This window comes from Hipposideros armiger, unplaced genomic scaffold, assembly GCF_001890085.2.
Source record: "Hipposideros armiger isolate ML-2016 unplaced genomic scaffold, ASM189008v1 scaffold_257, whole genome shotgun sequence".
NCBI lineage: Eukaryota > Metazoa > Chordata > Mammalia > Chiroptera > Hipposideridae > Hipposideros > Hipposideros armiger.
In genome coordinates this window covers 1,729,311-1,744,560 of record NW_017731607.1, presented here as the reverse complement: position 1 = coordinate 1,744,560, position 15,250 = coordinate 1,729,311, and the positions used below count along the sequence as shown (strand labels likewise).

Sequence of the window (15,250 nt, the reverse complement as noted above, 5' to 3'; positions counted from 1 at the left end):
GGTATTATGCTAAGTAAAATAAGTCAGACAGAGAAAGACAAATACCATATGATCTCACTTATATGTGGAATCTAAAGCACAAAATAAGAAAAACAATAAAACAAACAAGCAAACAAACAAAAAGCATCACCAAGCTTTTGAAGAAAGCCAAAAAGCAAAAAGAGAAAAGGTCAAGGCAAGCAAACAAAAGAACAGAAATAATCCAAATAGCAGGAGACATAAGAGAGTATTACAGTGAGTATCCTAAAAAATGATGGGAGAATATTTATCCCTAAAATAGCTATGGAAAAAAAGAAGCAAGCAGGGAACAGGACAAATTAAAACAATAAAAATAAATAAATAAATAAAAGAGGAGTAAACAGATGAGTGGACATGGGTCACAGCCAAATTAGTAAAGAATAACAAAGTTAAAAAAATAAATAGTTAAGTAAATTTTCTAGAATTTAGAGCAAAAGACAAAGAAATGGAAAAAAGATAATATAGGAGACATGGGGATAAATCCTGGTAGGTAAACATTAATCTAATAAGAGTTCTAGAAAGAGACAAAGGAAATAGAAGGAAGGAGATAAATAACAGAAGCAATCTTCTTTGAGTTAAAGAAAAGCACAAAATATTATATTGAAATTGCCTGCCATATCCCACGCAGGATCATGACAAAATAATCACACAGCTACGTGGACGTGTGGGACTTAGAGACAGCATTCTGCTTAAATGATGAATCAAGGGACTTTTTTTTTGACACAGCATTCATACATTGATCTCACTGTTTTGTCTTTTTTATTTTTTTCAAATGTAGATTGAATGTATATGTAGGGTAGCTTTGGGGGAGTTGATGAAATAGAGCTAAAAATTAAAAACTTGCTCAACAAAACCAAAAACTATTTTTTTGAAAATATAAACAAGAAAGACAAATCTTTGGCATTTCTGAGTAAGAAAAAAACCAAGACATAGACTACGTTAAGCATGAGCAAAGAGATGCAATTATAGGAGTGTAATATAAGAATATTACATAAATGATTATATTTTTGAAACATGAAAACCTAGATAATATTAACCACTTCCTGGGGACTCGCTGTATTTTCTTTGAGACTCTTCTGTAAGTCGAATTTATTTCAAGATAAAATATATATATATATTTTTTAAAGGCCTCAATGGCTCCCGATTACCTTCTTATAAAAAGCCTAAATTCCTTATTCTGACAATAAAGACTGCAATTGGCCCCAACTCTTCCTTCCAGCTTCATATCCTGAATTCCTCTTCCAACACTTAGTGCTTCAGCCTAACTCTTCCTCATCCTTGCCTTGACCTCTCCTAGCCAACCCCACACTCACTCTGTGGCCTAATCAGAAAGTGCTGTTGCTACCTTCTCTTCATGTGTGGACCCTGCCCATCTTGCAGGATTCCACTCAAATATTCTCTGTGAATGTTCCCCAAATCTTCCTGCTAGATATCTCCACCTCCCCTGATTTACCAAAACAGTTTCTTTGTTTCTCTTCTAGTATTTTAGGTTTTTTACCTTGTGCTACAGCTATTTACGTGCATGTTCTGTCCCTATAATAAAATGTGAATGCCTCAGGGACAGGGTCTGTATTTTTACATCCCTATGACTCCAAGCACTGTGCTTTCGTATATTAAATGCCTAATAAATTTTGTTGCATGAATAGCTACATGAATGAATAACAAATCTCAAGAATCAATGGTTTATATTTCTCCATTTTTGTATATAATCACTATTGATTGATATATAAAATAGTATATACATATACAATATAATATATGAACTAAGATATTTCACCTAACTCTGCAAGATAGTGGGCTGGGAAGGAAAAGTCAATAACATTAAAATCAGCTGATATTATGTTCATATCTGTGGTTAAAGGTTTGGAAGTAGATTAATTTGAAAGTATTGATTTAAAAAAACTTCTAATGCTCTCTGCATTTAGTTTATGCATTAGTAACTTACGTTCTACTCTGTACCCATGACCATAAATAACCCAGACTTGGCCATACTCACACCCAGGTATGCATTATATTTGTTTATATGTAATAAATACACTTATTATAATCTATCTAGAATATAATGCATTTGGTAGGTCAGTGAATGGATCTAGAGGATATGAGTCTAAGGAATCCTAATGTTCTTGTGTTTGTTTTTGCTACCTTGGGAAATACGATTTTCCCAATTGCCCCATAAATTTCTACCCAAAATGATAGGACTTTCCTTGAGCAGTACATTCAGCATCCTCTTTGTGGTCTTTAAAAAATAGAAAACAAAATGCAAAAACTGAACTCTTCAGCAGGGAGGCCTCTTTGGTGATCTCTCTGATCATGTCAGGGTCTCCTTTTCCTTATGTTTAAATCATCATATTGTAAGATTCTCAGGAGTATTGTTAACATACTTGCTTTAAAAGATCCAGAATTTCCTGAATCAAATATATTTTGAAAATGTGTGTTGGTGATTGGCTGCCAAATCTGGCCTCTTAAGCCATTTGGCCCCCCAAAATATGATTTGAGAAAGGAAGACCAGGAAGAAGAAAAGAGAGAGAGGGAATGAGAGAGAGAAGGAAAGAGGAAATTTCCCCTAAAGCAACATCTTTGTACTTTTCTTTGTCAGTTCAGAAACCATCTTAAATGTTGTTTTCACCATATAACATTTCATCATGTTTTTGCCAGCAGCTGGCCTGTGAGAGCCTACATGCTCATTCCTACAATTCCTTTCACGTAATCAAATGTCACCCTTGTGCATTGCAAATCATTTCACGATGGATCATTAATGCCAAGACCATGTGCCGAGACATGGAGAAACCATTATGCCAGCAGTAGCCTTCTTGCTGAGCCGTGGACGTCACCTCCAATGGTGCCAAGTAATTGAAAATACTTGAAGGGGAGTATGGGACTGGATTGCAGCAGGATTAATCCCTCTGGTTTTATGGAAACTGTAAGAGATTACACTCATTCATTCTTTAGAAAAGTGGTATTCAGGCTGAGCTTTAGTTTTCTGATTAATCAAAGGAAAGCAGTCAGAAGGCTCTGATGGACACAAACCACTGGTTTTATGCAAAAAACCTCCTACTGAAGTAAATGGGAGGCTGTGTCCAAGAAGACTAATTAAGAAATTTTCAGTTAGTCTTGACATCACAATCCACAAAAAACAGAGCCAGGGGGAAAGAAAACAGCCATAATCCTGCCTTGAAACCATGCCTTCATAAATTACTATAGGATAGGAAAACAGAAGTGAAAAAATTATTCCTTTTTGAATTTCTAAACAATAGATAAATTGGCCTATTGAGACTGAATTATTTTTCTTTTGGAAAGTTATATTGAAACATATTAGTACTAATTATGCCTTTTATAAAAGAAACTATCTTCTGATATTACAGGCATTAAGTAGGAATTCATGCATTTTAGGCCTATTTTCTTTATGCCATTTTTGTCTAGGCAGTTAATCCTTCCCTGGCCACATACCATGACCATGAAAACTTGCAGTAATTTCCGTTTTTTACAATAAGAGCAACGCATGGGCCATCAGATCAACGTCAGGCTCCCCTCTTGATAAACTCATAAGGAAAGCTACTCATTGTTTCAGCAGCTGTTTTTGTTTCCAAATCCAAAAGGGGAACTTAATTGAGTATTTTATCTTATTTTACATTTTGATTAAAAGGCTCGTGATTCAAGTTTTGTTTTCAAGCCAGTGACATGGTCTTCCATATAGTCTGCTAGAGCGATTTGGATTCATTGATTTTATTCTTATTTGAAATAAAAAAGCAGTCATTCCTTTGGGTATAGTACTAGACCATGTGATTACTATTTATGTGCATGAGTTATGATTAAATAAAAAATGTGTCCTCTGGCTAAAACATTGAGACAATAGCTCAATTTATTTGAAGTGTAGGATGCTAATTCATTGCAGTATCATATCTTTTTCACATACGTATTTTGTTGTTAAAATTGCTTCACAGAAATAAATACAGGTGTTAAACACTCGGGTCAGGCATTTAGGCTATTTTTACAATGCCAGGCACCACGTGAAACTGAGATATGTAATATTTCCACAGGTAAGTGGTTGATTGATTTTTTTGGTTTTGTTTGTTTGTTTTCAACCACTGTTTGGTGTTGCATAACAGGGCTGCACAGTGGGGAGATGTGAGATGGAACAGTCACAGTAGATACATTTCCTTACAAAGCTCTGTCTCCAAATTCTTTTAATTTTTATGCCATTAGTTTTCCAAACCAAAGCCTTTGCCTATGAAGATACCTAGAAAAACAACTTTTCGGCGGTGCGTACTGGCTAGAAGAAGGATAGGGGTATTTAATTTTGTTTTGTTTTAGCTACTTAAGGCTAAGAACATTTCACCTGTATTATCAGGTATAAAACACATATTTTATACTTTCATGCATTGCTTCTCCAAGTTCAGGGAATTAAAAGTATATTTAAATCACAATAAGCCAAGTTTATAAAATTAAATTTTTCCCAGGAGAGAAGGACTAAGAGAAAATTTGATTAATTCATAGACTTGACTAAATGGAATTGTAATGCTCTCTTTTTTACCAGTTATTAAATAAAGCCTAGCCTTAACATTCCATGCCCCAAATAGAGAGTTAGTTTCTGCCATAGAATTGAGACTATTGCCCTGCACTAATGCTGTATTTCAACTTGAAATCAGCCATGACCTCTTTCTTCTCTGACTCTAGAACTGCATGCCTTGACTCAGATATGCGACGCTATACAATGTGACTTAACTTGTAAAGGAGGCATTTCCTGCCAGAAATATCCACAGGAAAGCATCCTGTTTTGTAACTAATAAGAACCAAAGATAGGAAGATTAGTTCTAACCTCTTTCCATTGGAAAGTCATATGTTAGTTAGTGATTAGACTTTAATGACTTGCCTATCAAACGGGGGAGTGTATATTGTTCTAATGAGACCCCCGATTTATTCTCCAGCCCTTAATCTGTGTCTTTTCTTATCGAGCAAAGCGAGTAAAGGTGCTTGGCCTCCAGATAGACAAGCAGAGTGTAGTGAAAGGAACACTTGGGAAAAGGCTCCATGATAAATAAAGACTTGAGACGATCTCCCCGGGAGTCTCCCAGCCCCTGGTTGATAAGCTTTAGGAAGATGCTCTCTGTCAGGAGTTGCCGAGTGAGGAAGAAAGGCTGACTCCATTTTCCCCCAGTCCCCCCTCCATCCTCTCAGTGCAATCAGAGCCAAGTCCTTTTACATCAAAGCAACTATAAAAATAAACCAAAACTTTGAGCCCTGATCAATTCATCTTGTCTTCACCTTAACTTGAAAAAAGAAAAAGAAGAAAAGAGGGAAAAGAAAAATAAAAAAACCCCACAAGGCGCAAAACACAACATGGTTTTGTAATAGTTACCAGGGACCTTGGTCTAGGTATGTGGTAGAATAGCATTTGTGGCAGAGGTATAAATGAGGAGGAGGCCAGGTGGTTTATATTATAAAAATAACATTCTGACCCACCATGTGCATGAAACGTTTCTTTCAGTTGACAGGAACTGGTGAGTTTTCTCTGAAAATTGGACTCCCAGACCATTCCCCTCCCCCATACCTAGCAAAGACCCCCATTCCCAGCGCACAACAGAGCTCCAAATTGTTCCCAACGTATTTGCAGCCAGCCTGGCCTACAGAGAAAGAGACACGATATTAACTTGGGTGACTGAGTTTCAACGGTTGCCCTTTTTCACATCACCATCTGGAACGGGAAGAAAAAAAAAAAAACTAATATATCCACAATTAGATAAATTGGAACACATGCAAATGTTCATGCTTAGACCAGGGCAGTCAAGGTCTTAAAGAACTGAAAGGGGGACAATTAGCAGCAGGGCCTGGTTTGTGGCATTTGTTGTGCTGATGACTTGCTGTCAGGATGAAACCGAGGTGTTGGTGACACTGACCAGAGCTGTCAGGTCATACACACAAACTCTGCAAGTCACTTGCTGAGACTTGGACTCCAAGTCACAAAAGCAAACCGTTCCCAACCACCTGAATGACAGACTTGACAGCCTAAAGGATATGGGCAAGAATTCTCACCTCTCTCAGAGTCAGTTTATTTGGTTTTTCCACCTGCATAGTCCCAGCTGGGGAGAGCCCCTTGGGTATCATATGCTGTTGAGCGAATGCCACCTAAATAACACTGACCTGCCCTTGACCCCAGGGAGGACATCTTAAGCTTTGAGTTCACATGTAGATGTAATCTGTCACATTTGCTGTATTTCATTACTGTTCTTATTTTAAAAGCTCACTCCTTGTAGACCATTTTTAAACTCCTTGGCTACCCTTGGTAGGCACTGAGTAAAGTGTGCCTAGCTTGATTTTATACATTTTGGATCTGCAAACCTTTTTTCCTCTTGATGTATTTTAAAGATATACATAATTCTAAGAAGTCTGGTGTATATTTAGAATGGAGATAGATTACTTATATTGATGTCTTTCCATGTGCTTTCCTAAAGAAAGCAGTTTCGTTGGGATGTATGTACAGTAAAATCTTGGGGTCCAGAAACAGCTACTCAACACATGTATCCTGCTTATTTTCTAATACAAAACATGGGGGAAAATTATTAATCAAATGAGGACTACCAGGAAAGTAATTGTTGAGAGTATACATTGTGTCAGCCTGGCTATAAGGTTTTCCTGTGAATGGTAACACAGTTCTCAGTAATTTTGAAGTATTCAAGAAATAATTGACAATAAAACTAGTTTCTTATTAGGCATTTCTATTTTTATAACATGTACGTGACTACCAAAATTTTATCTCAATTAACTTAAAATCTTCTGAACATCCTAAAAAACTGACTAGCCACTATTCTATTTTGGGACAGCCGACTGGCCCACCAGTTAATATTGGTTGATTAATTTTCTGTTGCATAGTGTGACACTTCAGAAAATAATCATGGAAGATATAAAAACTTCTGAGCAGAAAAATAAAATTGAGACCTCAGTTAAGTCAGCAGTGCTTACATACTTCTTAAGGGCCTAATTTTAGAGCTGCCACAAAGGTTTTTGGTTTTTTTCAGCCCAAACACTGCTTTCCTTGACTCTTGGGTAGAAGCAATTTCTCTAGTGAGAAATTAGCATTTTTGATGTTAGCAGAGGTGAATTTACCGTTGTGGTATTGTGATTTATAATAAAAAAACAAAAACATATATTTGGTCTTATCCTGGTTCCTGGCACAGAGCTCCTAAAACCCTTGGAATTTCCTAAGTGATAAGAGTAATAAAGATCCCTTTCCTAATGAAACCCCTTTCTACTACACCTGAGTTTATGTCATTAAGGTACCTTTTGGAAAGCCCCTAAAGATGGGGACTGGTTGCTAGGGAAACAAACCTTGTGATTAGAAGGTTGGATCGTTCAACCCCACCCTCTGACCTCCTAGGAGGGGTGAGGGGCTGAAGATTGACTTAATCACCGATGACCAAAGATTTAAGCAATCATGCCTACATTATGAAGCCTCCACACAATTCCTAAATGGGCTTTGGAGAGCTTCTAGATTGGAATACAATATGGAGCTGCTGGGAGGGTGGTGCGCCTAGAGAAGGCATGGAAGCTCTGAGCCCCTTCCACCTTACTTTGCCCTGTGAGTCTCTTCTTCTGTCTGTTCCTTTTATAACAAATCAGTAATCTAGTAACTAAACTGTTTTCCTAAGTTCTGTGAGCCATTCTAGCAAACAATGGAACCAGAAGAGGGGATTGTGAAAACCTCTCATTTTTAGCTGGTTAGTAAGAAACACAGGTGACAACTTGAACTTGTAATTAGTGCCTGAAGTGGGGGCAGTCTTGTAGGACTGAGCCATTAATCTGTGGGATGCGATGCTATCTCCAGGTGGATAGTTTCAGAATTGAGTTAAATTGTAGGATATCCAGCTCATGTCAGAGAAATGGGCTTTCCCTGAAACATTTGTGACTGTAGTATAGAAATGTAGAGTGTTGGGGTGACCGGTTGGCTTAATTGGTTAGAGCGTCATGCTGCTAACACCAAGGTTGTCGGTTCGATCTCCGTACGGGCCCTGTGAGCTGTGCCCTCTTAAAAAAGAGTTAATTATGCCATTGTAGCATGAAAGCAATGTGTAACCAATGACCATGGCTGTTCGCCAATAAAATTTAAAAAAAAAAAAAAAAGGAAAGAAATGTGGAGTGTTGTATAGTAGAGAAGAGAGTTTTCCTTTTCAACCATGATGGCAATGAAGCTTCAGCATAGACGCCTTCCAAATCCCAATGTCAATTATTTTTACTTGTGATTTTATATTATTTTTCTTAAACAAGTTACCCCCAATTGCTTCAGATACCACAAAACCTGGTTCTGCCCCTGCCAAATTAGAAATGAGACACAGAAGGGACAGAAGCTAAGGCAGCATTCCTCTAAGAATAGTCCCGGCTCTACCTACCTCAGAATCACCTGAAAAGCTTGGTAAAATGCAGACACCTGACCCCCCCCCTCCCATAAACCACCACCAGTACCACCACCACAAACTATCTGAAGATACTCTGATTCAGGAAGTCAGACTAGGGCCTGGGAACGTGCATGTACAATAACTTCCCCAGGTGCTCTTACTATGAACACTAAAGGTTTTGAACTATTGTTTCAGAATTCTGGCCTTGGCTTAGCAGTGGTCTTCATTGTGTACCCTGTGGGCTCCCAGTTGCTTATTGGTGATCTAGCATCCAAAATGAAATACAAGGCCAGAATGACCTGGTCTTGGGAGAATTTCTTATCCAGTGGAGTTTGGGAAGTTTCATTTAAATGACTTTTGCTCTTGAAGAGTTATGAAACACTTCTCTTTTTTTTTTTTTTTTTTAGTAGTCTTATGTGGTAAAATCCCAAATTCTCTTGGCCTCATATTTAATCAAGGGGTCACTTCCAGCAGCATGAGAAACTCCCTCCGGAAGATGACATTTGATCCTGGTCTAGTCATAGGTGGCCTTTCTCCATTTTCCTTCTTCCTACAGTCCAGGTAGAGAAAAATATCAAAAGGACAATCAATGAGAGGAAAGGGAATATTGCAATAATTGTCAGTATATCCCCCTCCTCATTCAGCTGTCTTCTAAATGAACTCAAGTTCATCTTGCTGGGTGGGAGGAGCTACTCTTGGAATCTTATGTCAAAATGACCCATGGAATATTCAAGTTGGAGCTTTGGGTAAAACACTGTACTGATTTGGGGAAAGCTGTGGGACTTTAGCCAAATGCTAAATTCTTTCTAGTCCAAGGTGAGTGCCCATTTCTGTGACAAGCAGAATAGTGTAGTGGTTAAAATTTTGGACTCTCAAGTCAGACAGACCTGGAGTATAAGCTTGTTTTGGTCACTTTTTAAGTTGTATGACCTTGGGAAAAGTAACCTCTGCAGTTTCCCCATCTGCAAAATAAGGATAACGACAAAACCAACCTCATAGGATTGTGGTAATAACTAAATGTGACAATAAACATGAAGTGCTTAGCTCAGCACCCAGCACACAGTGTCAGCCATGAGGATTACTATTACTGGACTCTCCCTCACAGGCAGGCTGACAGAGTTCCTGATTACCTGATATAAGCAAAGCCTTTATTTTAGTTAGCTATGGCTGGGTAACAAATTGCCTTAAAATTTAAAATGTGTCACCCTGTTTCTGAGGAGAAGGAGTCTGGAAACAGCTTAGTTGGATAGTTCTGGCTCAGAGTCTGCTGAAGGTTGCATGCAGTCCAGCCGTCTGTCGAAGCTGCAGTCACCTGCAGGCTTGATTGGGTCTGGAGGGTCAGTTTCTAGTCTCCCTCAGACGGCTATTGGCAGAGGCATGAGTTCATTGTCATGTGTGCCTTTCCATAGAACTACTCACAACATGGCCACTGACTCCCCAGAGCCAGTGATCCAACAGAGAAAGCAAGTGTGACCAACACAGGAGCCACAGTGTCTTTCATAATTTAATAACTAACATGACATACCATAACTTCTCCCATATTCTCCTGGCTACACAGCCCAACCCGGACTCAGTGTGAGAGGAGGTTTCACAAGGACGTGACTACCAGGAGGCAGAGATCACAGGGGCCTATCCTAGATGCTGGCTACCACTGCCTCTCGTTATATAGTTTTCCTGAGCAGTGCCACAGACGCTCTTAATTTTTTTTTTTTTTGGCTTTAATTTTAGATTAGATCCAGGAGGCTTTGAAATGATTGTAGTGGTTTATAACCTACGAGCAAATGAAAGGCATCTAAGCATCAAGATAAATGTCTGAGTGGGGTCTGCTAGCCACTTGCAAAGCATGTGGCTCCACAGGCCTAAGAAATCCACAGCTGACTTGAGTAAAATCTCAACTATTAAATATCCCAGCTCTGCACTCTCACAAAGTGCAAAGGACAGACGTTGTCTCTCCATATTAACAAGTAAAAATGGTGAGCGGATAAGGCACGGTTTACAAATCTGTATTTATGATTGGGGTCTGGCTGAAAAACAGCAAGAATAAACCATACAATCTGGGAAGTCTAATTCTAGCAGGAAGTGCTTTGAAATAACATCATACTTCACTCACTCCCCAACCGATGTCTTTGATGACCAGTTTGGACACATCAATAAAACATCCTGTCACTTACTATATTTTATTTTCTTGCAGCATTTCCCACTGTTTGATGGTAACTCTCACAGTGTCTGTTCTTATAGCAGAGTCCTCACTCTGATTTAGACTTGCCAAGTAGATTGCTTTTGGCTACATTTCTTGCCCAAGCACAGGTCCTTCTGGTTTGAGAAGTCCCATTAAAAGACCTAAAGAAAAATATACAACCTTTACTGGCTTGGATTTTTAGCTCCAAAACTTAGAAGAAAGCGGCTGGTTAAGATTATAAACATTTTGAAGTACTTGTCTTTCAGAAAGGCAAAGAACAATGGCAAGAAAACCCCTTTAATGGCTCAGAATTTATTTTATTTTATGTACTTATTAATTGGTACACTTTCTCCCCTGTTTTTAACCAAAGATTCTGTACATTGAAACAATAAAATAAGTAAAGACATGTGTCTGCTTTAAAATCTTGATATTGGTTAAGTCTCCGTAGTCCTTTTTTATGCTTTCTGGGTAAAGGCTCTTTCTGTTCTCTCAGCCAGGCAGCACTTTGATCTCAAAAGTAGTGCCATTTTGTTGTAAATGTATGTGGCGCCTTTGATCTAGTACTTAGCTGGTCTTACTTAAAATAGATAGCTTCTTTTATCTAAGTAGTGTTTACCAGGTCTCTCTCTCTATGAAAAATGATTTAAATTGCTATTATTTAGATAGAAAGTTATATAAAGTTTCTAAAGCGTGCCCAGATCTGAATCTAATTCTCTGAATCCTAAAACCCCAGTGGCTCTATTATAGATTTTACAAAGCAAATTCCTATTAAAATGAGCTGCTCCTGTAGCTGTCAGGTACTGTTTGCAAAAACTTTGTTTGCTTTTTAATGAGGAACTGATTTTCCAAAGAATAATAAACATCTTACACTCAGGCAAAAATGGTACTCTCAGAAATTAATGGCCAATTGTTCCTCTGAAATTCAGATATTAATATATTTTTATATTCCTGGGTTATGCATACTATACAGATATATGGAAGTGGGGCTTTAAAAAATGATAAGTATATATCTTTATTTCTCTTTAAGAGGATTTCTTGGGCATTTTATCAGGTGCATTAGTGACTTGTGTTTGAATTTCCGAGGCTGCAGTCAGTTATTCATTAAACAAACTATATTGCAGATGCAGAGACACAAAGTTGACTAAGTCACAGACTCTGTCCTTAGATTGCTCACAGCCTAGGGTCTAGGGGCACAGCACTAGCAGACAATTACATGACAGTGTGGTGAGTGCCTGTCACAGACAGTGGTCCTCCCAGCCTGGCCCTGGGAGTGGTCAGGGAAGGCTTCCTGGATGAGGTGGTGCCTAAGCTTTGGTGAAATACTGATGACTCAGAACACAATGTCTCATGAATTCCCAGCCAAGTCCACAATGCAAAGCCAACCTATCTGCCCAGACACCACCCCTCCCCCAAGTTTAACACAAGTAGCCTACACCTTGGGAGAGGTCTAAACTTTGAATGGTTTTGCTGCTTTCTGAAGCTACCCCAAAGCCTTCTTGCTGGTCATTCAACACTCAGGAGAAAACTCCCAAACTACTTTCACATGCATTTGTAGACCTTTAGTTCAGTTCTTTATTTAATGGAGATATTGTAAATCTCTTTGTGTTATAAGTTAAAATAGCTGCTTTTAATTATTCTATTTTGTCCGAGTCCTGACACCTCCCCCCCCCCCACCGCCTCCCCATCTTCCTTGGTATCATGTTCCAACCATTTTAGATGTCTTGTCATTACTTCATTTGTGTACTAACTACGGGTGATCCTGGGAGTAGGTAGGTACTCTGGAGGATACGCAAGAAGAATATAAGTGTTCCTTCCCAGGCCCAGAAGTTTGGGAGAGGGGCAGGAAGAAGTAATCTCCAGTCAAGTGCAAGATTATTACAATAGTAGTCACAACTGGGAAAATCAGAGGGGGCAGGGCCTGACCTCAGGAGACTCATCCTGGGTTTGTGGAGAAGGAGAGGAGAAGCTGGCCTCACGAGGACACAAGAACATGAGTTTGGAGTGGTCCTTGGTCAGTGCAGGGATGGTCAGCGTTGGGTAGATGAGGTTGAGGCAGGGGTGGGCTGAGAGCAAACTGGAGGGGTTTGGCTTTTACCCAGTGGTGCCACCAAGCCACGCAGGCTGCAGAACTGCAAAATGAAGTGGAATCCTGTCAGTCACTTTCTTTCGCGTCAGTCACCAAGCAGTACTGGTTCTGAGAATCATGCATTTTAGATAGTAGAGGCCTTGAAGATCAAAGAGCCTCGCATCTCGATTTATCCAGTGAGGAAATAAGCCCAGTTCAGGCAGCCCAGGTCTCACAGTCGCTGAGTGGCAGAGCCAGGGGTGCTTGGCTTGACCAGAACCTGGGCCTGAGCTCCTCTTCCTGGGAGTCGTTTCCTGTTAGGAGTCTTAGATGGGGTGCAGGACCCTAAACAGTTCACAGGAGCTGTGGGACAGAGATGCCATCACACTCGGGGGTCCTCCAACAAAAATGGGCCCAGGGACAGTGGAGTTCTCATAGGGCTTCATCCCTGTCTCCGGATCCCCAGGGTCCACACCAAGCCAGAGTTTGAATAAGAGAAGTTGTCACTGATAAGAGACAAGACAGGATAGAAAAGAATCAGGATACACTGAGCAGCCCCGTGTGAGCCACAGGAAAGCCAAGCTAAGAGGATGGACAGCAGGGTCACATTTGGGAAAAACGGGTTTTGTTTTGTTTTTATGACTTACTAGTCATACGTTGCCTATGGCCCCTCACTTCAGGGAGGCCAAATGGAGCAAGACCCACTCAAAATGCGTGGACTGAGAGCCAGGTGGAAAGGGTGATCTTAAAGAAAATCAGGGAACTGTTATTAGAAGGAAGGCGAGGGATAAATGCTGGAAAAGCAAAAACAATATATATTTTTTTCTTTTAAATATTCTATTGGGGAATTGGGGGAGGGAACAACATTGGGGAATCAGGGAAGGGGAACAGACGAGTTGCTGTCCTTTTGTTCTTCAGTCTAGTTGTGGAGGACGACGCTTCACTGGCCCATGTTGGTATTATCATTGCGCTCTTCCCAGGTGAGGCAGATAGGTCACCGGCCACTGGACAGCTGCTCATGGCAGCTCACGCCAGCTGCTGGCTGCTCACACTGGCTGCCAGCCACTCACGGTAGCTCATGGCAGCCCACTGCAGCAGGGGCTACAGCCTACGCTGTCTCTGGCGACTCACAGCAGCCCAGCTCCAGGTTGAGCTGTTGTTCACTATATTAGCTGTAGAGGGCGCAGCATCACTGGCCCTCATGTGGGATCTGAACCAGGGCCCTGCTGCTCAGAGCTGGTGTCCCAAGCCAACTCTTAACCAACGTGCCACTCGGCCAGCCCCAAAAACAATATAGTTTGACAGCAACCCCCTCATCCTAACTTAGAGGTAAAAAAGTGTAAGACTAGAATGTTCTCATAGAGAGTTACCATGGGCAAAATATTCTCACTGCTTTATCTATATTAACTAATTGAGCCTATCCTCAAACCTATGACATAAGGACTCCTATTAATCCCGTCGACAAAGGAGGAAATTGAGTCACAGACACAGTAACTTGCCCAAGGTCTCTCAGCTAGTAAGTGTCAGAGCTGGGATCCAAAGCCAAGCAGTCTGACACCAGGACCTGTGCACTTGAATTACTGTGGTAAATGTACCTACCATTTTCCTTCCTTTTTTTTCCCCCTCTGAAATGAAGACATGAGGAAGGCCCTGATGATGAATGTAATCACCTCGCACACCACAGTCACCATTATTACTTTTGTTATTATTTATCAACAGACTACACAAAGCCTCTGGTGCACAGTAGACATTCAATGACTATGACATAAGACAAAGAGCATTTGAAGACCAACCAAGACCTTTGCATGGGATCGAGGCTGAAAGGAAATTGACATGATCTTCAGGGGGTTAGCAATGGGTATGAAAGAATAGGTACTGACAGTAAATATATGAATAGAAATGTCTAGAGACCCCTTGAGGTAGGCACAAAATGGTGAGATGCTATTATAAATCCTTTAGTGACTCCTTTGCTCCCTCCCTTCTCTAGTGCTGCTTAAGTAGAGCGGAGGCCAGACGGGATGCCGCCAAAGTGGCCCTAATCAACTCCCTCTTCAACGAGCTGCCCTCTCGCAGGATCACCAAGGAATTCATTATGGAGAGTGTGCAGGAAGCAGTTGCCTCCACCAGCGTGAGTGCCCACCAGGGAAGGGAGGAGCTGGCTGCACTGAGGACACTGAGGCATTTGGGTCTTGGGAGATGCTGAAGGGAACACATTCTTTAAGAATTGTGCAGGTTTCACTTTTGCTCATTAAATCATTAATTTTCAGCAAAAAGAACACTTGGATTGGAAATTACAAAATTGGAGCTGCTTTCCTGTACCTCATCTGAGTAGTATTCTTGAACTCCCCTGGATCACAATTTATCAAGCTTTGAATCAAGGCAGACAATTTGATCCACCTTAATTTGTTCATTTGAATGTTTACTGTTTGAGGAGCATTGATTCTTTTACGCCCTGAGAACACATGCAATTGAATACTGCTTTAATCTAGCGATAAACTAGCTTATTTTTTTTCCTAAACTTGACTAACCTTAAAAATTATCTGAAGTGCTTATTAAAAGTGCCAATTCCCCAGCCAGTGTGGGGTGCTGCAATCTGTATTT

General features: G+C 40.2%; 1 protein-coding gene across 1 annotated transcript in view; it reads left to right on the top strand.

The window, feature by feature from the left end:
* LIX1 (limb and CNS expressed 1) overlaps window positions 1–15,250 on the top strand; it is a 60,042-nt gene that overhangs the window by 26,458 nt on the left and 18,334 nt on the right. The window contains exon 3 of the mRNA XM_019656274.1: window positions 14,637–14,777. Coding sequence (XP_019511819.1) covers window positions 14,637–14,777 — 141 coding nt within the window. The remainder of the gene's footprint in view (window positions 1–14,636; window positions 14,778–15,250) is intronic.